This window comes from Pseudorca crassidens, chromosome 10, assembly GCF_039906515.1.
Source record: "Pseudorca crassidens isolate mPseCra1 chromosome 10, mPseCra1.hap1, whole genome shotgun sequence".
Taxonomy (NCBI): Eukaryota; Metazoa; Chordata; class Mammalia; order Artiodactyla; family Delphinidae; genus Pseudorca; species Pseudorca crassidens.
In genome coordinates, this window is record NC_090305.1 from 58,160,502 (window position 1) to 58,187,430 (window position 26,929).

A 26,929-nucleotide genomic window follows, 5' to 3' on the forward strand; every position below is an offset into this window, starting at 1 on the left:
AGAGGTATTTGAAGTATATAATGTGCCTAACACAGCTCCTAGCTCAGGGTGAGTACTCAATAAAAGGGAATTTTCTAATTAACTTTTTAAATAGTATCATAGTGTCCTTAAACCTTCTCCGAAGGCGTCCAGCGGTCCTGCTTTAATGAATAATGGCGGGTGGAAAGCTGGGTATTGCTAACCTGATTTTAAGACTCCTTGAAAAGATTATAATTTTAAAAATTCCTTTGAAGATCATATTTGCACAATTTATTTTCTTGGTAAGCTCTCTTTATGTAGATGATCTGAAGTTTAATTCATGCCATGTTTAAATATTCTCAAGTTTGGAATTGCTGGGGTCTTAGTTTATCAAATTTTACCCTGCTTTAAAATTGTCCCATTGATTCCAAATATTTCTGTACCATTTTCTTCGTTATCAGGGGGTGGCCAGGCCTTTAATTCCTAATTGCTTTTGCATCTCTCAAGATGGAGATCATTTCTAGAGAAGGAAATAGATTCCTCTATTTAGATGAGAAGATTCCTCTTCCCCCTTCTAATGTTGAAGGCTGTGGCTCCACAGGGGATACAAATCAATCAAGATCCATTTACAAATGAAAAGCAGTTGAGGTTTTGTTTTGTTGTGTTTTTGTTTTGGAGAGAACCATAAAAGGCTAAGTTAATCCATTTAAAAATTCAAGAACAAGCCCCATAAATTTTTATTAAATAAAGAGCTCTACATTTACATAGGATTTTATGGTTTCCAAAGAGCTTTCATAAACATTATCTCATTTAAGTAAATGCAGCAAATTTAAAAAAGCAGATGCAGTTCTGTAGTATGCCCAATTAATGTGGAGGGGGACCCTGAGAGGGAGGGTGGCTGGAGGGGACAGCCAGGGCCAAGCCTCTGGCAGTGGCTCTTGGAGCTCAGGGAGACCCATCAAGCTTTCCCTTTGGTGCTAAGAATTCTTATCTTGGGCATAAATATATTCTACACTTCAAACATGTTTTCATACATTGTGTGGAATTATTGACTTAAACTATGACTTAAACTACTTAAATTATGTCATCTAATAGTTTCCTTATGGATATTCAAATGTTATGAATCTCCTCTTCTAAAATTACATATCTGTGTGATGGATGTCTTAGGTTTCTTCCTTTTAGAGACACTAACAGATTCAGAGTCACCAAATATTTATCAAGCACCTACTGGGTTCCAGGTGTTGTGCTAGGTATTTAACATTTATGATCTTACTGAGTAATCACATCATGGGGGTGGTTTAAGTATTCTTATCCCCATTGTACAGATGAGAAAACTGAAGCTTAGGGAGGTTGATGAAGGTCACAGGCTTATTAAGCAGAAGAAGGGTGGTGGCTATTAAGTTCAGAACACGTTTCTTTTTTTTTTTTCCATTTAGGCTGTGGTCCTTGTAACTGAGGGCTGTTTTATATATTTAAATACTTTTTATCACTAGATTTCTGTCTACCTGATTTCATTGTCCTCCGAATTGTTTTTTTTTTTTTTTTTTTTTTCCTTTGTGGGCCTCTCTCTGTTGTGACCTCTTCCCTTGCGGTGCTCCGGACGCACAGGCCCAGAGGCCATGGCTCACAGGGCCCAGCCGCTCCGCAGCATGTGGGATCCTCCTGGACCGGGGCACGAACCCGTGTCCCCTGCATCAGTAGGTGGACTCTCAACCACTGGACCACCAGGGAAGCCCTGTTGTTGTTTTTTAATTGAAGTATAGTTGATTTACAATGTTGTGTTAGTTTCAGGTTACAGCAAAGTGATATATATATAAAATATATCTTATATATATCATATATATGATATATACATAATATATATATCTCATATATATTCTTTTTCACATTCTTTTCCCTTAAAGGTTATTACAAAATATTCAGTATAGTTTCCTGTGCTATACAGTAGGTCCTTGTTGGTTATCTCTTTTATATATAGTAGTGTGTGTACGTTAATCCCAAACTCCTAATTTATCCCTCCCCACCTCTTCCCCTTTGGTAAATTTGTTTCTATGTCTCTGGGTCTGTTTTTGTTTTGTATATAAGTTCTTAAGTATAATCAAATTGTTTAATTATCAGTTGGTTAGTATTCACTCAGAAATTGAGCAAAAATTCAGACACTAAGACTGGAAGGTTATTTTTTTCCTCTGATATTTTATTTCATGGCTAAGCTAAGGAACTATGGAAAGATAATTTTAAAATTGATGTGTTAGAAAGACTAGCTTTGAAAGATGAAACTTTTTCAAATGGTTAAAAGGAAGAGAGCTCAGTAGGAAGAATATATGTTACACTGTATGTAAATCTTGATCTTTCCATGGGTTGGTTTTATCCTGCCAATGTTTTGGGAAGAGTGCAGGAAGCGACTCCACCCAGGCTAATTCTTGAATGAATTAAATTCATTAGTGTACGTTCCATGCATTGAGCTGTGGGTTATGAACATTTGGAAACCAGTATCTTTTCCTCTCTCAATTGCCTGCTGTTTAGACAGGGTTTAGTAAAACCAGCAGCTCAACCAAGAAAAATACTACAATTTTTAGACTGGAGGAGCCATGCAACTTAATGAATCAAAGTGTGTGACGCAGGCCACATAATTCAGACCCACCCACGGCAGAAAGACAGAGCTTTCCAACCCGTTCCCAGCTCGTCCAAGGGATGTTTGGGCCCCCTCGTTCCACCACATCTTGCTTCCCTGATTCAGTTGCCCCACATTTAACAGAGTCAGGTTTGTTACAGCATCCATGAGGTGCTGTGGTGCCAAGCCCGGTTCTCCCTTGCTGCTTCGAGGTGGATAAACGTTTTGTTCCACAGCGGAGAGGGAGGAAACTGGCGTGTTGTGGTTCTCTCTCCCCGGCCACGTCCTCGGAGCCTTTGGAGACTGAATGGAAGTGCCCAGGAGTGGCCTGGTGCCTCTGTGTGTGCAGGAGCAGTTCTTCTTGAGAACACAGGAGGCTGGAGGTCCTGCCCCAGCCCTCCCCCCTCTACTTCCTGGACCTCTCCGCAGAGGGAGGGTGTGTGACCTGGGGATGCTGTGATGGGACAGCCCCTTGTCTCCACACTCACCCCCCTTCTCATAGCTCTGTGGTAGAGGATCTCTTGCCTTCTCCAGTATAGGCAAGCAAAATCGAGTTTCTAGCATACGGGAATGATAGATTGCCCTATGTATATAATTTTTGAAGAAGAAGAAAGGCCTGTACTTTAGAACTGGATTAGATCGAGAAACTACAACCTGCCCTTTTTATATATATATATATATATATATATATACACACACACACACACACACACACACACACACACATACACACATAAATATAAAATATATAAAATATTTAAAAATATATATGTATTTTATATATTTATATATATTATATATATATTTTTTTTTGCAGAAGGTATCAGGTTAAAATAACAGTGGTGTCCTTAACTCATGGAAATAGCACTCAACAGAGTGAAAACAGCTGAAGCATTCTGTGGTCCAGGATCCAGTGTATCTGGCCAGCATCTCTTGGGAAGCCCCCATAGCCCAGGCCTGGGCCCTAAGGGCCACCACTGCACCCTGAGATGCCAGTTTACCTGTTGTGTGGCCTTGTTCACTTTACAAAGTCTTTCTTAGATCACTTCTCACTTAATCAGGATTTTTTGAATATCTGGTAGGCCAGCACAATGTGGATGTTTGATTTTTACTGGAAAGGAGCAGGCCAGGCACAGAACTTGACTTGGGGTTTGGGTGGCTGTGCTCGCACAATGGTGCTGAGTCTTACGATGTGGTTGATCAGGAATAGCTTTGAAGTGTTCTGTGAAGCCTGCTCACGTCACTTCTTCACAGGAATTTGGCTTTTAGAAGAAGAGCACTTTGTACCAGGAGGGCCAGGCTTGGACACAGGCTCAGTGTCTCCCAGCGTGGGCTGTCCCATCTGTGTCCTCAGATCTTTGAGGACAGTCCGTGAAGGATCATGCCAAAGGGTGGGCAGGGATTAAAGAACCGGTTCTGAATATTCTGTGCAGTTTCTCTTGAGGCCCAAGAGGGAGATGGAATTGCCCAAGGCAGAATCAGTCAACCTAGGTTTGGGAAGCCCAGAAAAATCCATCCTGTGTGTACTTGCCCTGCTCCAGTCACACCTACTTCCATCCTTAGGCCTCTGGGGTCAGTGATGCCACCGATTGGATTCCCAGGACACAAATCCTCTTCAAGCAAGCCTGGGGTGGAGGTCACAGAGCCTGATGGACTGGAGGACAGAGGGTAGGGCTGGGAGGTCAGGGGGCACAGAGGTCCAAGGAGAGCAAGTTGGAGAGTCCAGGTGCTCAGTGGCTGAAAGAATGTGCCAGATCCTCTTGCATCTCCGCCTGGGGCCTCGGGTCTGGGCACGGATGGCAGCGCCCACACCTTCCCTCAGCAAAGCCTCACCTGCACACACTGTACCTTACACTGGGCTGGTGTTGGGGGCACTGAGATGGGTGAACTCATCTCGGTGTTGAATAAACTATGTGATGAACAAACACATTTTGAGATGGGGAGAGGGTATCACTTACCTTTACCTACAAGGTCACCTGGGCACAGAAGCTGAGGAGGGGTTCTGGAAGGCTGTGGAATGTGAAATGTCAGATACACATACCAGTGGAGCCTTCCTAGACTGGAGTTGCCACAGCTGCCCCCCAAAGTGTGTGGTGCTGTGGGGAGCGAGGAAGCATAGGACTGGATCCTGTTCCAGGTTGAAGGGGTTAATCAGAGTACAGGCATTTCTGGGCAGTCAGAACATGGCCTGTCCTCTCAGGAGCCATGGGTGCTTGTCAGGAGCCCCACGTGGTTTGATTCCTTGCTCTAGAGCAAGCTGCGAAGGCAGGTGTAGACCCTGGGGTTTCAGGAATGTCGGGGCCGGTGAGATGGTGACTGCTTCCCGTATGTGAGGCCCACAGACCTCGGAAGAGGCCATCCCAGGTTGGGGAGCCGGGCTGACCTCTGAACGGTGCCACGATGCCGGCTGAGTGCTGGTCAAAGGGCTTCCCCTGCGGTCCTTTGGCCTGGGGTGGGGTTGGGACCCTCCCAGCTCCCAGAATGGCTGTGGTCACCTCAGGAACCGGGGGTCTGCTCCTGGCTTAGCGCTCGCCAGCAGAGTGTGGGGATGGGGTAGAGAAAGACAAGTTTTCCCGTCTAGTTTTGGAGCCCCTGTCACAAAAGAGATCTTGGGACTGTTTTCTTTAAAACATGAAAGATTCCCACATAATTCCTATTCATGTCCTAAATTTATGAGGCTGAACTCGAGTGTCCTGCACTGTAGTTTCCTTCAGCTCGTGGGGGCTGAATTTCCTTTCTGTGTTTCATTTGTCTGAGACTTACAGTCGGGTCAGTGGGTGGATATGCTTTTCGCCAGACCTTCCACATTTAATATGACTGTTTGTTCCGGTTGGGACATTTTGACCCTTTTTGCCATTGTGCTATTTGATACAGGATTTACTAGTTTTTATGGTTTCTTGCCATCGTACAATTTGATGCAGGATCTCTTTATGACTTCGCATAAGTCCCGCTCCTGGCCCTGGTGCAAGATTTTGCAGAGAAGTGTGTTCTACTGTCACTGGGTTGCTTTCTGGCAGGGCTGAGTTCTCTTTGTAATAACAGGACAAGGTAGGAGGAACTGATTTAGCCCTCCCCTGGAAGAGGAGTAACTCCATTGACATTCTGTTGTAATTTAGCAGTTGGTTAATGGCCACTTACTGGAGAATGTTACCAGGCTCTGCAGTGAGTGTTGTTAGAAAATGAATTCCTCTGTGTATTTCCCCAGGGCCCTTCTGCTTCTCCTCCAGGACATAACTCTGGAACCACAGGAAGTGGCACTGTGTTGCAATCACAGCTTCACTGTTCCTTTGTATTATTTATTTTGTGTTTCAGAATTAAGTATATTGCTTTTAATGGAACCAGAGACTTGTCAGGAGCCCAGGGGGTGACATGGGGGTCACTGGGTCATTTTACTGGGTCTCTTGGACCTGAAGGTGCCCAGAGGCAGCCGTGAGCCTCTGTCCAGCAATGTCAGTTTCACATGTAATTAGAGTCACCTAAGCTGAACATAACTCCATCTCCATGCCTTTACCCATGTCATTATTTCACATGGCTTGTCACCTTCTGGGTTTTGTGTAATCACTCACTGCAAAACCTTTGATCAGCCACAGAGGTGAAAGAATGTGAATTTCTGAGTCTGCCGAACTTGGATAGAATTCTGGCTTTGTGACCTCGGATGAATCACTTGAACTCTCTGAGCCTCAGGGGTTTTACCTGTTAACAAATGGTGATGATCCCTCCCAGGGATGAGGGATTGATGAAATGGTGAGTGGGCACAGCTGACACAGTGCCCAGAACATGCTAAACTTAAAATGCCAACTGAAATATGAAACAGTAGCAACAGAGTTACCGTTTGTTGGGTCGGAGTATTAGGAGCTGAGGGACAGGTGGGGGAAGAGAACTTATCTTGTTGTTTTCTTTTGGATCCATTTGTGGAGGGAGAAAGAGATCTCCCCTTTTCCTTCCACACAAGGAGGACAAGAGGTGTCAGTGATGGTGTCACCGTGCTCTGGGGCCAGTCCGGCGGAGTCCCCTCTTCCCACAGCCCCTGGGCTCTGAGGGCTAGTTTCTGGTCGCATGGTGGAAAGCATATTGCCTCCAGCTGGATGGAGTATCTTTTGGGGAGGCTTGGTCGTCTCCCAGGCGACTCCACACTGGGATGGCCACATCATTCCATCTCTGTGTCGTGTTTTCAGTTCTTTCTTCCTCCTGGGGCTTCCGTCCTTTCTGAAGTGAATGAGATAATTGTCACTGGCCTCCCACTTAATTACCGTGGCTGCTGCTTCTCCTTTCCCACATGCACAGAGGAAGCCCATCAGGGCACTTGGCAGCCTCACTACCTGATGGCACCAGAGCCTGGATTTTTGAGGTCTGGTGGATTCCTGAGACTTTTCTCCGCGCCCCAGTCTGGACGGCGTCCCTGGGCCGGGCCTGCGGCCGCACTCAAGAACATGCCCAGCATGCTCAGGCACTCCGCACACAACTGGCACACACTGATGAGGCTGTGGTTTGCTTCTCTTCCCTCCCCTCCCCCTCTAGAGTATAAGAAGAAGTATGGAGAGGAACATGGCTCCTGCCAGGCTGGGATAGCGGGCTTCTTCACTGAGGTGGGTATCACTCTTTGGGCCTTTCTCTTCTCTCATGGGTGTTCATTTCCTGCATGGCTTCCCATCATATGGTAGATTAAAGTCCAAGCTCTGTGTCTTGGCCCATGGGCCTGACTTTCTCCTTCACTCATCAGAGGACAACCCAGAGCTGTGGGAGGGGAATGGGACAGTGAGGGGGAGAAAAGGCCTATGACACCCACTGGTTTCAGCTGCTGCTGAATCATGCCAGATCCTTACTAGCATCATTATTACAGAGGTCCCCACGCATAGTGTTTTGTGCACAAGTGCACATTTCTGTAGGTGAGCTGCACAGTAGAGGAACTGCTGTGTCAGAAGCCCTTCAAAATGTGATTTTGACACATGCTGGCAAATTGCACTCCAGAAACATTTACCAGTTGACACTCTCCCCAGTTGTGTGTCATTGTCCCTATACCCTCTAACCAATACTTAAAATTTTTGTCATTAAAAAAAATGACATTGTGTTTTAATGGCCCTTTACCTAATTATTAGTGCAGTTGAGTATCCTTTTCAAATATTGGCCATTTGTGTTTATTTTTTCTGGAAATTGCCTGTTTAAAGTTCTTTGCCATTATTATGTTATTTTTTAACTGTTGTTTTACTGATTTTTAGGATCTTGTATTTTCAATAGTAATCTCATATCTCTTGAATGTGTTACAATATTTTTCACCAGTCTTTTACCTGATTTTTAAGTTTGCTTAATGGTGTCTTTACTATATGGGCATTGAACATTCATATTTGGTCAAATCTGTCAGTCTTTTTCTTTCGGGATTTTAGACCTCTCTGTTAGGAAGGTCATCCCCATCCTAAGATTATGAAATATTCACGTGTATTTTTTTCTGCCACTTTTATAGGTTAAAAAATATTTAAATCTTTAATCCATCTTAGATTTATGCGGGCAGACATTATACGGGAGAAATGAACTTCACTGTTTTCCTAAATGTGTGGTTGGTTCTTCTTTTTTTTAAAATAAATTTTTTTATTTTATTTATTTTAAGTTTTTTGGCTGCATTGGGTCTTCGTTAATGTGCGCGGGCTTTCTCTAGTGGCGGCGAACCGGGGCTACTCTTCGTTATGGTGCGCGGGCTTCTTATTGTGGTGGCTTCTCTTGTTGCGGAGCATGGGCTTTAGGCGTGTGGGCTTCAGTAGTTGTGGCTTGCGGGCTCTAGAGTACAGGCTCAGTAGTTGTGGCGCATGGGCTTAGTTGCTCCACGGCATGTGGGATCTTCTGGAACCAGGGCTCGAACCTGTGTCCCCTGCACTGGCAGGTGGATTCTTTTTTTTTTTTTGCGGTACACGGGCCTCTCACTGTTGTGGCCTCTCCTGTTGTGCACAGGCCCCAGACGCGCAGGCCCAGTGGCCATGGCTCACGGGCCTAGCCGCTCTGCGGCATGTGGGATCTTCCCGGACTGGGGCACGAACCCTTGTCCCCTGCATCGGCAGGCGGACTCTCAACCACTGCACCACCAGGGAAGCCTCGGCAGGCAGATTCTTAACCACTGCGCCACCAGGGAAGCCCTGGTTGGTTGTTCTGATACTGGTTTGTTAAATGTTTTCTTTGTCCCCATTGATTTGAGATACCATCCTGCCATATGCCAAGGTTACCCATCTTCCATCTCAGTAAGCATATAGAGGGTGTAATTTCTATGGCTGTTGTTCCTCCATTGAGATGTAGCAAGTATGACTCAATGCAGGAAGCAGCAGGGAACTGCTATAAGTTTACAGACACAGTGATGGCAGTGCCGTAAGAAAATCTATTTGGGCTTGTCTTGTGCCCAGGTGTCTGGAAGTGGGAGAGCCTGGAGGAGGCCAGGTTGGAGGCTGTGTTGTGGTGCAGCCACAAAGGGACAGGGCAGCCTATGGGATGTTTTAGGAATAAATATGATGAGGGGAGTCAGAAAATATGAAGGCAGTATCAGTGGGCTGGGTGACCATAGGACTATGGCCACAGAGGACTGAGGCGGGGAGGAAGGAGGTTTTATGCCAGGTCTCTGGGGAACAGTGGTACTGGTGGAAAGGGGGCTGCCCAAGGAAGAATCCACTGGGAGAGGTAAACTGATGGGTCTGCTGTATACACATGCCATGTGAGGTGAGGGGATGGGACACTCACATAGATGTTTTTAGAATCCAGCCTTGATTTGGCCAATGCTAGTATGTTTCTGAGGGGACTGGGTATGCTTAGCATAGGGCCGGGGTTGGGGGACTCTGAGCAGAATGTCTCCTGTAGGCAGTGGGAGGAGAAAGTCAAGTCATTGCAGAAATGAGAACTCATTGGAGATGTTGGTGGGGAGCTAGGGGAGAGGAAGAGTCCCTGGGAAGGGATGTCTCCAGCCAGAGAGGGAAGACGAGGACACTGGGCCTGGGGGGAGGAGGAGGAGGAGGAAGGACAAGAGTGTGGAGGGGAACCCGGGGGGCCGTGCCAGCTCCGGATTACCAGAGGACCTGCTGGGACTCCAGAGCCTGAGGGAAGCAGGGTGCGGGCAGCAGTGGGGCTGGTGCGTGGAGCACTGCAGGGAGTCGGGGGGCAGTGAGCAGGAGGGCTCGGTCCTGAACCGGCCACTCGGGGCCTTGGCCTCTGCTTCAGTTCCCAGGCTTTTGGCCTCCCTAAACAGGAGGTCTTTGAACTCCCAGTCTCCCTCGTTTCTGGAACTTCAGCTGTTGGAGGCCGAGCAGGAAATATGGTTGAAGGGGTCAGGCAGCACTGTGCCCCTCTCCTGCCCTCCTGCTGACCTTGTTACTTGGGTTTGCCTTTGCTGGGAGCTGGACTGTCCCTGCACAGGGCGGACAGCTGCCTCCCAAGCTGGACGTAGTTCTGTGGCCTTCCGGTCATGGCCATGTTGCCCCAAACTACTCTGGCCCAAGGCGACTGCTTGACCTGAACGTCAGTGACCCTGGGGTTATCAAAGCTGTTTGAGTTATGGACACTGCATGAATTTTAGCCCAGCGTTGAGGACAAGGGAGAACTTCCCGGGAACATATTTATTTTTGTAGCCTAGGATAACAGAGGTAGATACTTCTAAGCAGCAAGAGAAGACTTGGCCCAACCCTGCTGGTGTCAGGGCACCACTGTGAGAGCCTGGGGACATCTGGGTGGAAATCCATCCGGCACAGACTTCTGTCACAGATTCTGAGGACTATTCTGCCCCCTGCTTGTGCCAACCTACAGGGCACAGAGAAAAGCCCCCCAGGCTCCTCTCAGGCAGCTCCAGGTACCCGTGTGCCTCAGGAGGTTCTGCCCCTTGCTAAAGGCCCATGCTGTTGATGGATGGAGTTTTGCACACATGATTTAGGCAGTGGTGGCCTTGGGCTTTTGGAGAAGCTTGCACTTCTGTGTGTTGCATTTGCATTGTCTGTTCCTGGGTGGTGAGGAGCCAAGCATTGATCACATTTTCCTGGCACTTGTGGACAGTGTCAAAAGGGCCCAGGCTGCAACCACAGCGGATGGAAAAAGCCAAATAGGAGGGAATTCCAGGGAGATGCTGTTTCCCTGCCCCCAGCCACAAGGGTCTCAGGCTGGGCCTCAGTTTACCTAGTTTGAACTGCAGGGAGAAGGGGGCATAAACAGTAAGAGGAGAGGGAAAGAAACCAAAAGCTGTTGGTTTTAAAGGTTTTTGAGGAGAGGGATGACCTTGTTTTATTCTCTTTGTAATGTTTGAGAGAGGGGATACAGCGATATGTTAGACATACATTTCTCGACTTTTATCCTGGATTAATCTGAATCATCAGAAAACAACACGTCCACTACCTGGTGTCCCCAAGAGCCTTATAGGCCTCTGGTGGTGCTCAAAGCTTTGGCTCGTGAAGAGCTGCTGGTTATGGCTGGCACTGGGGATACTGCTCATTTTGTCTTTCTGTGCTCTTTGTGTTCGGGCACTGATTACAGCGTCCTTTCTGAGCTTAAGACCAAGGAGAAAGTCTCCCTTCTCTGATGATCATTTGTCTTTCTCATGCCCCTTCTAGAACCAGCACAGTCCCTTACACAGAACAGATGACTATAAGGGGAATGAATGAACGCACTGCCCATGTTTTCCCAAGGATGTGTCCTAAGTGCAGAAAGTGATATATTTTTATAAAACAGTGAGATATCCCTGAGGGTATCCGGTTTCTCATCCTCATAGCATCCTTGGAGATGGATTGGATCTCAGAAACTTAAAGTGAAGTGCTTCTCAATGGTCATTCTTGGTCCACACCTTCATGAATTATCAACAGCAAACCATTCAGGCAGGAGTCTGGTGGCTTTCCTTCCAGCCATGCTCACACCCTGTTCTTTGGTAAGGTTCTTACCGAATTGACCATAGAACATGTGTTGTTCAAAGTTTTGTCCTGATACTGCTGCTGCCACACACGTGCTCTCCTTTCTGTGTGGTCTGTCCTCCTCTCTCTGCTGTTCTATTAAGATGGCTCTGGCTTTTTCAGACATTTGCTCCCAGGGAATTCAGTGTCACTTTATGAAATGTCAACAGAAACTCAGAATTCTTAGGGCGGGATCTAGCCTCCAGGGACTTGTTGGAAACCAGCAGCTTCTGACAGTGGTGAGGCCAGCTCTGTAGAGAGGGGCCAGCCTGGAAGGATGTTTCTGAAGTATAACAGTGTGGGGACCCTAGAGGCCAAGAGTGGTGTGTGTGTGTCAGTAACAAGAGCATGACCTGTACAGTGTCCAGCATCTCCATGAGCCCAGAAGGCCTGTATCTTTGGGGGTTTTGTACAGCTGAGGGGTTTCCTCTAAAACTGCCTTTATTTTAACACTTTTGGGTAAATTTTTTCTAAACATTCTGTACATTTCCTTGTTGCCTTACCCTGGGAATGTTTTACAAAGGGATTTGATTGATCTGTGGATCTGGTATAAGTAGGAGATGCTTAATAAATATTGTGGAGTGAAAAGTTAATGAATTTGTTAGAAAAATAATTTTTATTATTTCTTACTGCAGTGTAGATACTTTAGAAAATATAGATAATCAAAGAGAAGGGATTTCCTGTTGGGGAAGATTGGGGAAGGAAAGCCTCGATAATGTCTTTCTCTATTGGGCTTATTTCACTGAGCATAATGCCCTCCAAGTTCATCCATTTTGCTGCAAATGGCAAAATTTCATTCTTTTTTATGGCTGAGTCATATTCCGTTGTCTATATGTATCACATCTTCTCTATCTGTTCATCTGTGGATGGACACTTAGATTGCTTCCGTATATTGGCTATTATAAATAATGCTGCTATAAACATTGGGGTGCTTCCTGGGCCTGTTTTAATAGTAGTGCTGTGTCTTGCTGTCTGTGGTCTCTTCTCTCCCCAGTCCACATCTTTCCTGTAGTGGGCCTCTCTGCTCTCCTGTTTTCGTTGTTTTGACTTTGCAATGAGCCTTTAGTGGCCAGAAAACCCAGCTTCAGAACCATTCCTGAGAATGAGGACTGGAGGGGATTTCTCTGGAGTGTCAGTACATCTTCTTTATCCATTCATCTGTTGATGGACGCATAGGTTGCTTCCATATTTTGGCAATTGTAAATCATTATGAATATGAAATTTTTTTTATTGCTCAGGTGAAGAAATTTTCTGGTGTGGCATCTTTACTTAAATTACGAGTTCTTTGTTGTGATTGTGGGTCTCACCACACCGCCTTCTCCCCTCTTCAGTTTCCTTCCCTGTTTACCTTTGGGTTTCTCTTCCATAGGAACTGGTGGTGATGGGTGCCCCAGGGTCATTTTATTGGGCTGGGACGGTCAAAGTGCTGAACCTCACAGACAACACCTATTTCAAACTAAATGATGAAGTGATCATGAACAGGAGGTACACCTACCTGGGTGAGTAGCTCAAGGAGGTGACAGGTAAGAAAGGGGAAATGGGAGTGATTACCACCAAGCTTGCCAGTGATTGCTTTACTGGTGGAAAGAAGAGTTCGTTGGCTTTAACATCTGCTGTTCTACTTAGTTGCACTTTTAGCCAAGGGCACCACAACATTGAGCTCCACACATATCAGGTAGAGAGAGGAGAACAAAAGACGGGACTGAATTAAAGCTGTGTGATTTAATTAAAAAACTGACAGGTGAACCTCCAAGGAAGCAAACATTTTCTTTTCCTATTTTAGCAATTACTCGGGTTCAGATGATTAGATACAAAACGAGTGTGAGAGAATCCTGTTTTTCCATGACTTTCCTTTGGATGAGGTCTCTGCTTTCTGGTCACAAAACTGGTTGCAGGTAGAAATAATAAGAACCAGAAATTAGCATGATGGATGGCAACCTAATCCTGAGGTTTAATTAAAGGCTCAGAAAAACTTATATTTTCTTAACCGTTTTAATCCTCTAGAAGGAAGGTAGACACAACTTAAGTTAGCAGCCACCAGGCCAGAATGACTCTGGACAAGACCATGCTTATTGGTGAACAGAGAGAGGCTGTCTTTACTTGTGTAAAAGACAATTTGACATGGCTCTTTTCTTTAATTCAGGCCCTAAATGCTGTAATTCTGGGCTGAAAATGAAGCTAAATTTAGCAAGGCCTAACGATGAGAAAACAATGTTCTTTCACACTCATTACGCTTAACTTAAATCTGGGGGAGTCCCTGACACGCTTTTTGTATGGAGATTTGCTTGTGAGTTGGAAGGAGGGACTGGCTGACTTGTCTTTTCCCCTCTAAGTCTTTTGCCCAGTAGCACTGACTGTGATACCTTTACTCAGAGTCTTTGGGGTGTTTGCTGCTCTGCACGCCCAGCTCCTTAAATGCTGTCATTTATTGGGGACTTACTCCATGCCAGGCTCTGCATGTGAAAGAAACCGAGGTACAAAGAAGTCATTTAACTTGCTGAGGTCCCATGGTTCATCAGTAGCAAAGTGGGGGTTTAAACCTGTGGTTTCTGAGCCCAGAGTCTAGGTGCCGAGCTGCCCACCTGTGTATGCTCTGCAGACAGCCCCGCCCGCTGGTGTGGACCCCTCGCTGGGCTGGGAGCACCTTGGAGGAGGGGAGTTTGTCTGACACTTCCAGGACTTGGTATAGTGTCTGGTGCAGAAGAGGGAGTCAACACATGTTTATTAGGTCAGAGAATGAAGAGAAGGCAGAAAAGAACCCAGTTTGGACGTGGCTTTGGGGTCGATAGGTCCTCTGAGCCTCAGGGCCCGTGGCTCCTTCCTGTGTGCCAAGTAGAGGCCTTCATGCTGCGGGATTGCAAGACTCACTTGAAGCTCTGATGTCACTCATAATAGTCTTAGGGAACGTGAGCCTCCAGTCTGAGAGAAATCAGCCACCTGGTGAGTAAGAGTTGATCATAATATGACACCATTACAAAATGCAAGCAGCTTATGGTCATAACATGAGGATTTGAGGATGAGGAAAAGGTTTGTAGAATATACAGCAGCCTGTACAGGGTTTTTACTGCCGGCAGGGCTCTCAGAAAGCAGGAGACATTTAGACTAAGCTCAGACAACTTTTACCTTTGTTTCTAGATTCTTTCTGCTTCCGCGGATTCTTTGCTCCGTCATCCATCTATCCACCGACCCACTGTCAGCTTTTTTCTGGCTCTTCTTAGGAGTGGGTGTGCATAATGGTTCACGGCAAGGGATTTGGAGACACACAGATTGGATTTGAATCTTGCTGTGTGATCTTGGGTGTGTTGCTTACCCACATTTAGTCCCTGTTTCCGTATCTGTGAAATAGAGTTGGGAGATTAAAAGAGACAGTGGCATCTGAAGACATGTGTAAGAATGTTCATAGCAGCTTTATTCACAATAAAGCTGAAATAACTGGAAACAACCTAAACGTCCAGCAATAGGAGAATAAAGACATTATGATATCATCATACAATGGAACATACTCATCCATAAAAAGAAACTAGTACCATACTCAACAGCATGGATGAACCTCACACAAGTTACGTTGAGGGAAGTTTGGAACAGGCACACGTAGTATATGGTGACAGAAATCAGGAGAGGGGTGACCCGTGCAGGGGGAGGGTAGTGACTGGGAGAGGGAATGAGGGAATGTTTTGGGCTCGTGGTTCTGTGGTTATAGTCACTCTGGCTGGTGATGTCCATGTGTACACACTTGTTAAATTCTACACTTTAGATGTGTGTACTTTACTGTATGAAAATTGTATCTCAAAAAGGAAAAAATAGATGTGGAGTATTTAGCACAGCACCTGTTCCAAAGAGGACACTCAGAAAGCACTCTTTCCTGCCCTGGAGTCCTTGTGAACATGTCTTTTTGTGAGATGAGCCATTCCAGCGTGAGAAGACTGACAGCTGCCATTTATTCCCTGATAATTTATGTTCCAAGAATAACTGGATCATAATTGTCCAGATAAGGGATGCTTGAGAAGCATTGTCCTCTGATGGATCTTCTTTCTCCGCCCCTTCCTTGGTTTCTCCCCATCTTCTGCAGGTTATGCAGTTACTGCCGGACACTTTTCTCATGTGTCCACCACCGATGTGGTAGGAGGTGCCCCTCAGGACGAAGGCATTGGGAAGGTGAGGAGCAAAGTCTACGGAATAGCACGGGGTCAGATGGGGGGAGCATGCTGCCGCTCTTTTCGAGGTTTGTCAATTCACTTTGATGTGAACATTCTCCTGGGCGGCTGGCAGGTAAGTGATGAAATATTGAGGAATCATCTGTTCATCTCCAACAGCCTCTTTTGAGAATTTACTTTGAAAGCTTCATCCGAGTATGAATACTATTCCCAGACCTCTCCATTCTCTGCACTTTGTCATCTGAGAATGTTTTTCGTGGCTGATGCTGTGTGTGTGAGAGATGATTAAGATTGACCTGTGGTATTGTGCCATTCTCCAAAGGAAGGGTGTCCAGCGCTACCCGACTTCAAACCCTCCCCTCTCCCAAATCCTTTCCAAGTTTGACTTAATGGAACCAGGTCTAATCCCAGATATCTTTGGGGCCTTTTTATTTATCTTTAGGCCTAGATTCTCACATTTTTTCCTCCAATGTTTTAGAAACAAGACCAATTCAGCCCAGAGGCTAGACTGGGAATATACAGGTCTCTTTCCCTAAAGCATCTGCCCAGAGTGTAGAAAAGACCCCATGGATCTAGGACCGTCAGAATCCCTTTGGGAATCATGGCATCTATGGGTCCTGAAATATGGAGGACTATGTTTGTTGGATCTTTAGCTCCAGGCTACAGGAAGTCCAGTTGAGTCGATCCAGATTAGTCAGGAATACGCATTTTAACAAGCTCCATAGTTTGTTTGATAGTTACGACTGAAGAGAGGAATGGTCTTTGGGTCAGAGCCCATAAGGGGTGGACCTTTGATAGAATCTGGCTATATCTCTGGGGGCTTGGAAAAGTGGATTCTGGAGAGGCCCAGACAGAGACCACTGGTAACTGGAGCGTTCGGCCAGGATGTCAGTCTGATCAGCGGACAAGGCGTGACTGCTGGGCATTCATGAGGGTCGTTTTCCTGGATCCTCCTGGGCAGGAGTTAGGAGTCAACACTCAGATTTCTGGAGCACATGCCTCCCTCCCTGTTAACACCGATGCTATTTTCCTTGAAAACGAAGCCACGGTAAAAACCCAGGGCCCTGAGCACAGGGGCGGTGTGCAGATGAACTCTGATAACTTCCAGCAAGGGATGAGTCTTTCCAAGTCACATGAATTCCTCTGTGTGGTGGAGGGACAGAGCCAAGGGCTGTCCCCACATTGATAAGCTCTTCTAGGGGAGGAGCTGCGTGTGGCCAGGCATCTCTGTAGCCGGTAAACACGCCTACCTCCCAATTCACAGCAGTGTGGATGCCTCAGTGCTGCTGACAGCAGCTTTGTTTTGTTTTAAATCACCAGTTACAGAAAACTTGATCTAATTGTCTTCTCTTCAGGTGGTTGGGATAACTGTATAGTCCCTGTCAAGCCTTAGGATGAGAATGGTACTTAAAACGGATAGAGCCAGGCAGAGGGTACCCTGGATCTAGTTAACAAAGATGAACATAAAAATGCTGCTTTCAGCTGGAACCCCTGAGAGGTGCTGGGGAGACTGGTCATAGTTGGCAAAGTTGCTGACGGTTCCACATTGCCAGGCATGGGAGGTGGTACAGACTTGCTTCCCAAGGACCCCAGGATGGCTCTCTGGCCTTCAGGATCTTGGTGGTTATCGTTTCCGGTATTGGGGCAGGAAAGCATTCACACTAAGATGGTGATTCCTGACCCCATGGGAGGCTCCCTGACACTGGTTCTCATGGGACACTCACTCTTCCCTTAAGATGCAACTTGAAAAAGAACTTCCACACTCATTTCATTTAGGAAGTTCTACACAAACAGTCCTTTCTGTGGTAGAGATTCATGGTGTAAATGCACAGGCTAAAGTCTTTGAAAGGTCCCCAGTAAAGGAATTTATTTAATGTTTAACTCTGGCATTTTGCAAACTAAACTCATATTTACCCAAGCAGATCTCATGACACTAACGTTCTGTGGAATCACTTTGTCTAAAATGCTCACGTCCATCCCTTCTCTTACACAGTTGGCCCTCCCTACCTGCGGGTTTCCACATCTGTGGATTCAAACAAACATGGATGGAAAATATTAGGGGAAAAAAATTCTAGAAAGTTCTAAAAGCAAATCTTGAATTTGCCACGCAACTATTTACATAGGATTTACACTGTATTTACAACTGTTTACATAGTATTTACATTGTGTTAGATAGTCTAAGTAATGTAGGGATGATTGCCTAGGTTATATGCAAACACTACGCCATTTTACTTAAGGGACTTGAGCATCTGTGGATTTTGCTATCCTGGGGGTCCTGGAACCAATCCCCCACAGACGCCAAGGGATGACTGTATTGTGATACCTGCTAAAGCTCTAACTAATAGGAAGGAAGGAAGTGTTTCGAGGAAGAAAATCCTTTTCCCAGGAGTTGACTTTTTGGTAGTAATTTGGAAGCTCCTTAGGTCTTACTGGGCGTGACTCCCGTAAACAGTGTGGCTCAGGAGGCATGGAGGTGATTTCTGCCTCAGGATTGAAGGACAGTTTCTTTGCAGAGTGCGTGAAATGATTTGTCATCAGCTAGTGTAGACACATCTGCATGTGTCTGGTCAGGCATTTACATAGAACTCCCAGAAGGATGCTGATAAATATCTTTGGTCATTGCTTCCATCTTAACTGGATTTTTTTTTTCCTTCCATAGGTTTATATTTTTAGAGCTGACCGAAGATCAGGCACCTTAATTAAGATTTTTCAGGCATCAGGTAAAAAGGTGAGATCCTTGGGATTAGTGTCTTGTTTGTTTGTTTGAGAGATGTCATCATGTGGGAATCAGTTCTTACTTTTTAGAATATTGGTTTAAAGGCCCATCTGTGCCCTACATTTACATGGCATGTTCAGTTGCCTGTTGGAGCCATTACCTTCTCAGCATTGTGTGTGACCTGCAGATTCCTGGGATTCATGCGTGCTGAGACGGGGAGCGAGATGAGTTTGTACATAGCCAAGTTACAGCACAGAGGTCTAAAAGGTTATCCACGGTTCAGATACTCATCAAAATGACTATGTGCTCTGTTTCTTTCTGCCTTTATCTTTCTGCCTCTCTGTCCCTCTCCGTCTGTCTTTCTCCCAGCTCCAGAGAGATAAGGCATTGTTGAGTACAGATACATGACCGATTACTTTCAAAGGAGGCAGGCAGATAGATGGTTCTCACTCTCCCTATCTCACCAACCCGAAGCCGCCCCTCCTGCTTACATCCCAAGCCCTCTGCCACCATCGCCGTGGGAACTGTTGCCACACAAAAAACAGATATCACCCGGTTCCTTTTAGAACTTTGAAATAGAAATAGCTGGGGAAGGCTGCCCTGATATTAGTCCTGGGCAAGGTTTATCTGCCTGTGCCATCTTATTATCCTTACCCTATTGCTAATTCTCCATTTCCTGCAAGTTTCCATTATATTGCATCGTAGTCTGAAATTAAGCCAGGTAGAGATTCCTTTGATTAATACACACCATTTTTCATGGGCTTATCAGTGGTGCACACCTTGGCATGGCTTCGATCGGCAGGATTATTTGGTAAGATTGGCCACTCTAAGAGGAGACAAGTTTAGGTGGGGATGTGAAGGGGGTGATTTGAAGAGTTGTCTTGGTAGAGGCCTTAGTGAGCTCGGGGAAGAAGAACAGGACTTGGGACTTGGGAGGGAGATTTGAGGAGATAGGTAAAATTGCCTTCTGACATTCTCCTACCATCACACTAAGAAGAGGGGGAAAAAATGATGTTTCCATCCTGGGTGGGCCATGTGCCCCAGTTCAGGTCCTGCTGTGTTAGACCTGCCTCATGCCAGCCTGGCACCACTGCATATTGTTCTGATGGGGAGTCATAGTCTGAGTTCCAAAAATCCCACTCAAGTAGAGCTTTTTGCAGTTTTAACAACCATCATGTGTATTTTTAGTATATAACTGTCATAACCTTTTCAATAAAAAATACATCACCAAACTCAGTTTTGTGAGGTTTTCCCTGAGGGCAGCTCTGCATTCCCCCCCGGGAACTATGCAAGCCTGTGTTATTTTAACATTTCCAAAACCCCAAAGCAACAACACTGGAAGAAGACTGTGAGCAATTCTGCAAAAAAGGATTTCCAAGCACCTCTAAAGTTAGAAAATAAATAACCCCGTGCCATTTCTGAGAAAGAGTCCCAAAGAGCAAGTAGGGTGTAAATGCTGCTAAGCCTAACATTTTAGCTCTTTATCCAAAAAAAATAAATGGGTGAGTTTTCCTGTGGAAAACCCTCCCTCCCTCTGCTACCCTTCCAATGTACCTCGGCTTGACAGCATGAAATTAACCCCCCCCAGCTTTATTGAGATATAATTGATATATAACACGTTTAAGGTGTACAGTGTGATGACTTGGTACATGTATATATTGTGAAATGATGACCACACTGAGGTTCGCTAACACATCTATCTTATGTAACTACTATTTTTTTGAGGGAGTCTTTAAAGTGAATTGTGGGGCTTAAACACACTTATCACCCTATTTTTTTTTTAATTTATTTCTTTTTTTTTTTGCTGCACTTCGTGGTATGCGGGATCTTAGTTCCCCAAGCAGGGATCAAACCCATGCTCCCTGCAGTACGAGTATGGAGTCCTAACCACTGGACCACCAGGGAAGTCCCTATCACCCTATTTTTAGAATATTTTCATGTTCAGCTATCACCGTGCCTCCCTCCTGCTTCCTGTGTCCCCACCTCCACTGCCCGCTGCCTGTGCCCAGGACAGACCCAGCTGATGCTGGTCATCCTGGTGTAAACAACAGTCTATAATTGAGCCCTTTCACTTTCCCAGAACCCTCCCTGTTTGGATGATAGCTTTCATGGCTACCCATCTGTGTCTGGGTCATGGGCAGGTTTGGGGGAGCAGATTTGAGAGTGGGTGACGTGAGAGGGAAAGGTTTGAGAATCTGCTTTTCCAAATTTCCCGAGGACATGATGACGTGGGTTCCAGCACAGACCAACCTGCAGGTCAGCTTGAGTGTCCTCATTATGACACGACAGGGCTCCCTGAAGAGGAGACCATGGGCCAGCTGTCTCACCTCCCAGCTCCAGAGCTGCCATTCATTTTCCTTGGGGCTTTTCTTGCCCTCACCTTGAACCATTGTAACATATGTCCTTCACTCTACCATCTTGTTTCACCATCTTCCAACTTTGCCCCCGTCATCATCTTTCTGATTACTCTCTTTAGACATCTTATTCTGCTTGTGCCAGAAGAAATGAGAAATTCTTGTCCCACTGACTTCTCCATTATTTCAGTGGGAAAGGACATGACCCCAGGCTTTCAAAGGATGCCTTTGCTTTACCCCTGTGTCCAGAGCCACACATAGAGGAGGGTTCTGACTCAGGAAACCCCTGACCCACTTCTGCTTCCGTGTGGCCAGAATCTGGTCAGAGAGTTCTGTCTCCTGGCCATAAGAGAGACAAAACCCCAAATGGTTCTGGTCTTTACTGGTTGACATCCTTCGTATAGTGCACGTAAGAAATCACCAATACATGTGCAATTCCACTGCTATGACATGTGTCCTCATATTTCCAGGGTGATGGGAGAGCTCTGATCAAGGAACACTCACCCCAAAGCATGTCGTTGCCCTATCGAAGTTTCATTGCAATAATTGAGTATGTGAAGTGTTTATATGTCAAAACTTAGATAGGAAACTTCACGTCCGGGGATTTCTGATTGAACACCGACGAAGATGCCAAGTTAAATAGACCATTGGAATGAAACAAATAGTTCCCCTGGGACTCAGCCAGAGAGAACAGCCAGCAGCTTCGGTCTTCAGGGCCTTGCCTGGGTCTTAGCGGTTTCTTTTACTAAAGTCAGGATAGAGACATTGGCAAGGCCACTGAATTGGTGACTGTCAGCTGGTTTCTGCCCACCCCCCACCCCATGATTCTGAAACTTCCCCGTGCCCTTCTCCCTTGGGAAGGGGGCAGGTGGGGATGGGGGTTGGGTGGAAGTGACCTCGGCACGTGACTGGGAGGGACTTGAGTCCTTTCCCAGGCTGAGCTGCAGGAAATAGACCAAAGTACCCTCCACCTCTCTCAAACTCCCCTGGGTTAGCTACCAACAAACAGCAAAAGAAAATGCTTGTTCATGTCTGTAAAACCAGAGCCCTTTTATTTGAAAACATTTATTTTAAAAGGATAGATTTTTTTTTTTTAAATTAAAAACAGAGGTTGCCCACTGGCAGCCTTTGGAAAGGGTACAGCCTACAAAAATTTTCATTTGGCCTGCATGGTATGTTTGTTTATTATTTTTTAATATGAATTAGTTGTCAGCATTTTAAAAATAGGCAATTCAAATAAAATTTTAGAGCTTTGGTTTCTCTTGAAAAATGAGATGGTTGGCTTTTTCTGGGTCAGTCAGGAGTTGACTGCCCCTGGGTGGGGATTGCTCCTTTAGCTGGGTCTGTGGACTCTAGTTTGCTTCAGTCTCCATCATTCTCTATTGGTTCTTAGACACAGAAGCTGAGTGTCACTCGCCACCTGTAAGCATGCCCGCACTGTTGTCTGCTTTTTCCTTATACCTGTTATATCACCTGCCTGGATCCCATTGGATTGTGTTTAAGACCCCCAATTTAAAATAACAGGTACTAAGTCAGAGAAAGACAAAGCACATTATACCACTTATATGTGGAATCTAAAAAAATGATACAAATGAACTTATTTACAAAACAGAAATAGACTCACAGACATAGAAACCAAATTTAGGATACCAAAGGGGAAAGGTGGTGGCGGGAGGGATAAATTAGGAGTTTGAGATTAACAGAAACACATTACTATATATGAAATAGATAAACAACAAGGGCCTACTGTGTAGCACAGGGAACTATATTCAGTATCCTGATTGAATATAATTGAATATAATAATCGAATATATATTGAATATAGTAATAACATACAATGGGAAAGAATCTAAAAAAGTATGTATATATATTTATATATGGAAAAGAATTTTTTCAGATTCTTTTCCATATATATGTATACATATACATGTATAACTGAATCACTTTGCTGTATACGTGAAATAATACGTTGTAAATCAACTATACTTCAATTAAAAAAATAGTAAAAAATAAAATAACAGGTACTGAATTAAGCTATGATTAAGCCAATATAACCTGGCTGTTTTCCCTCATCCTCCAAATGGTCTTCTGAGTTGTACCTTTTTCTGTTACTTCAACTCACGCCTTCCTAACCAGTCTTCAGCTATGCCCAAGACTGGGCGAGGGTAATCTGTTTCCCATATAACATTTATTTTCATGCCTGCCTTGTATTGTGAAATTCCATATTCCTAACTTGCTTGGCCTTGTCAAATGTCTGATACACGAGGCACTTTTATTATGGCTGTAACCTATGTCTGCAGCCTCAGCTTGCATTTGTAAAAGCAGTACGTTGTTCTCCAGGGATCAGTCCATTTGTTTCCCCCTTGGTGGGGCTCCAAGCCAGTGAACGTGGGTCTCACTTTGACCGGGGGGCCCACGTGGCTGCCAGGAGGCCAGGGGAGCTGGGATCTCACCGTGCCCAGGCATTCTGGTTTCCAGGGTGGCATGGCTGGCACAGCCTCCGAGGGGCTTGGGAGCAGATGTTTGTCAGGCTGGGCATCTGGAGGAAGGCAGGGGCCTTGTGTGTGAGGACGGACACTGAACGCTTTGTTGCAACTTGACTTGGTTGCAGATGGGCTCTTACTTCGGCTCCTCCTTATGCGCAGTTGACCTGAACGTGGACGGCCTCTCTGACCTGCTCGTGGGGGCCCCCATGTTTTCTGAGATCAGGGACGAAGGGCAGGTCACTGTCTACATCAACAGAGGAAACGTGAGTACAGAGCTGGGCAACATGTGGACAGGGTGTGGGAGAGGGATGTTGGCCCAGGGGAGTAGTGACTGAGCCCCATCACCCAGAGGAGGTAAAAAGACACGCTTCTTACCTTCAGAAAGCTCCGTGTTCCATCAATGGAAAGTTATACTCAGTGTTATGACTGCAAACATACAGGGGTCCAGAAGAATCTTAATGACTAAAGTTGAGTGATTCCTATGTACCAGGAACTGTTTCTCCTGCTTCCTGTGAATGATTTCAGTGACATGTGCACGTGGTATCGGGGGTCCCCATTTTTCAGGTGAAAAAACTGAGGCTCAGAGAGGTTAAGTCACTTGCCCCAAATCACACAGTTAAGAAGCAGTGGGGCTGGGATTTGAACATAGGCAAACTGGCTTTGGAGGTGGCATGCTTCATCTCTCTTATTTTGTCTCCTTGGGACTATATACACACCTGCCCACGGAGGCAGAGAAGCCTTCTCAGAGGACATGATGGCTGGGAGGAATCTTGAAGAAAAATGGGAGTTAGGTAGACAGGCGGGAGTGGGCTGGGAGCTGGGCAAGTGGATTGAGGTGTGAGGCAGTGGGACCATAGTTCAACGTGTTGGGACTGGGAGGAGTGGAGGGGGGCCACCCCAGTGGCCAAGGGCTATAGTCACGATGTCCCTTATTCTGCAGAACCATGAAAAGGATGTGGCCGAGTCAGAAAGATGTCTCTGCAGCACAGTGGAGGATGGGTGGGGGCAGGGGCTGAGGGGCAGCAGTGCATCCGTGGGTGCAGGAGACCAATGAGAAAGTAGAATCTTTTCAGGATCTAGAAGAAAGAATATTCAACAAGAGGGAAATGGTTAAATGAATAAATCCTGTGACCACCAGCCTTTAGCTAACATGAGAAAATGTTTATGAGATAATCAGTGAAAAAGTAGGATAAAGACTGCATGTACAAACAACCTTTAAAAATGTACAAAATACATAGAGAATGTTAATAGATCCCTCTAGGTGGTGATGCTTGGGTAGATATTTAGCTTTATCTTTATCCAAACAGTGAGAATGTAATTCTTTCATAATCAAAAAAGTCAGTAAAAGTGTACTTTTAAGTGGTGACCAAGGTGTTAGTTATCCTGATCGGGAGGGGGTGGTGGTGTTTAGCTATTACTAGGTGGGCAGATGCCAGAAAGGGCAGTTATTTAAAGAGGAGCCAGGGGAAGTTAGAGCCTTGAGCTTTCTTGGATGTTTGCAAACCCTTTGGGAAGGTGGATCTAAAACCTGGGAGGAAAGATGCTTCCTGGTACCTGTTGGAACAACTCATGGCACCTGCATCTGCACTGACCTTCCAGGAAGGGGGACAAGGCAGGTGAGGGGAGAAATGAGGTGGTCGTTATGGAGATGAGAACAGCCAGCATTCAGTAGCTGCTGGCCACCATATATGCAGGAGACTGCTGCGTTTGCATGGGTGTTAACTTGTCAGGCAATAAGGTGATCAGCCCAACAGCCCCAGGGCATGGAATCTTGGAGCAGGATAATCCCCCAGACCTTCTGCGGCAGCTGGCACCCACACATCCCACCCCCAGTCAATGTTTCTTAATGCCATGTGGTTACCCTAAGTACAAGGGTATTCTTACTTCTGTTGAATTTCATCTTATGTGATTAATGATTGCAGGGCAGTGTGCAGGAGTGGGAATAAATGATGACTTGCCTTTGAATCTTGGTGTCACCACTTATAGCCTGTGTGATGTGGACAAATAGCTTGAAACCAGCAGCTCAGTTTCCTCATCTGTAAAGTGGGCAGAGTCATAAGGTCTTTCTTATAGAGTCACTGTGTGATTTAAATGAGGATGTGGATATACAGTGCCTGGTACATACAAGGAATCAATGTTTCTCTCTTTCTTCACCACACTGATGGGAAGAAATCAACACATTTGTGTTGTGGGGCAGAGGTTTCGGTGACTTAAGAACTCATCACATCTTTACTGTTTGCAAGTTGTTTGAGTACAGTGGGAAAAAAATTTAGTTGTAATGAAAGCTTTGGGATGGCTTGTGGATGTACAGTGGGTCTGAGTACCTCTACCCGGGGGCAGGGTTAGACACTCTTGTGCCTCAAAACATCGTGTGTTTTTAAATATTTTATTTATTTATTCATTCATTCATTCATGGCTGCATTGGGTCCTAGTTGCAGCGCACAGGATCTTCTCTGCGCTCAGACTTCTCTAGTTGTGGCGCGCTGTCTCCAGAGTGCGTGGGCTCTGTAGTTTGCGGCAGGCGGGCTCTCTAGTTGAGGCGCCCGGGCTTAGTTGCCCTGTGACATGTGGGATCTTAGTTCCCCGACTAGGGATCGAACCCACGTCCCCTGCATTGGAAGGCAGATTCTTAACCACTGGACCACCAGAGAAGTCCCTCAGATGGTGTTTTAACGCTCTGATAGTCATGTGTCAATGATTTGGGGGTAAAGTGGGCATGGCTTTTAGTGACACCATCACCATTGACCCCTCCCTCTGTTGGTTGGTGTTTGCTTAGGAAATCCAAACCACACATGAAAATGGGCACAGTCGTGTGTCCTGTTATCACTGCTCCCACCCCTTAACCAAGAACTATTGGGTGTTGGGTTTTCTGAACCATGATTCCCTCTGCCAAGATTGCTAATACATGCACCCTACAAAACAGCTTTATAAATTTGTACCAGAAGGCAGAGGAGAGCAGAAATGGAAATATGTACTCCCTCTAAAACAACTTTGAGGATATCGCGGGGAGAGGAGACTGTGGGGATAAGCAGGTAGGTTGGTTAATAGGTTGGTGTATAGAGCATTAGGACAAGGGAGAGGTTTAGTCATCAGTGGCCAGCAGTGGGTCTCCTTCCCTCTAAAATGCATCTCAGGTGATCGGAGACCTTCATGTCACCCAGGTGGAAGGAGCTCATTTGGCCACCATCGGGTGTTGGGGGGGGGATGTTTGGATGCCTGGGATTCTGCCCAGGTGTTTCCTGTCCATGGGTGTGCTGCAGGGCAGGGTGGCATTCCCGGCTCTGTTTTTTCATTCTTTTTTTGGTTATTCTGTTTGTTTTGTTTCCGTTTTCCCTCCATCCTGTTTCCCAGGGAGCCCTGGAGGAGCAGCTGGCCCTGAGTGGGGATGGCGCCTACAATGCACACTTTGGGGAGAGCATTGCCAGCCTGGGCGACCTCGATGATGACGGGTTCCCAGGTCAGTGAGCTCGTACCTGCCCTCTAACTTGCCCCTGTCGTGGGCGCTCCGGGGTCTGCCTGCCCATGGCAAGGCCCATCCATGTACACTGGGGAGAGGATGCCTGTTAGAAACCACATTTTCTGTGTAGACACAGGGCTGAGCCCTGAGCCCACTGGAGTTTTGCTTCCATGAAATCCCTTCTCATCAGCTCAGTGTTCTTTGCTATGTGTTTGTGGTGCAGTGAACGTTGCTGCTGGTCCATAGGGGCTTCTATGGCGGCCAAGTCTGAACCAGCTTCCTCTCACTACAAACCT

The 26,929-nt window shown here is 45.9% G+C and overlaps 1 protein-coding gene across 2 annotated transcripts in view; it reads left to right on the forward strand.

Moving 5' to 3' along the window:
- The window catches only part of ITGA9 (integrin subunit alpha 9), a 351,949-nt gene that overhangs the window by 37,097 nt on the left and 287,923 nt on the right, over positions 1-26,929 (forward strand). For both annotated transcript variants that reach the window (XM_067753774.1, XM_067753773.1), the window contains exons 5-10: positions 7,088-7,155; positions 12,836-12,965; positions 15,536-15,621; positions 18,280-18,348; positions 23,302-23,439; positions 26,528-26,633. In XM_067753774.1, coding sequence (XP_067609875.1) covers positions 7,088-7,155; positions 12,836-12,965; positions 15,536-15,621; positions 18,280-18,348; positions 23,302-23,439; positions 26,528-26,633 — 597 coding nt within the window. The remainder of the gene's footprint in view (positions 1-7,087; positions 7,156-12,835; positions 12,966-15,535; positions 15,622-18,279; positions 18,349-23,301; positions 23,440-26,527; positions 26,634-26,929) is intronic.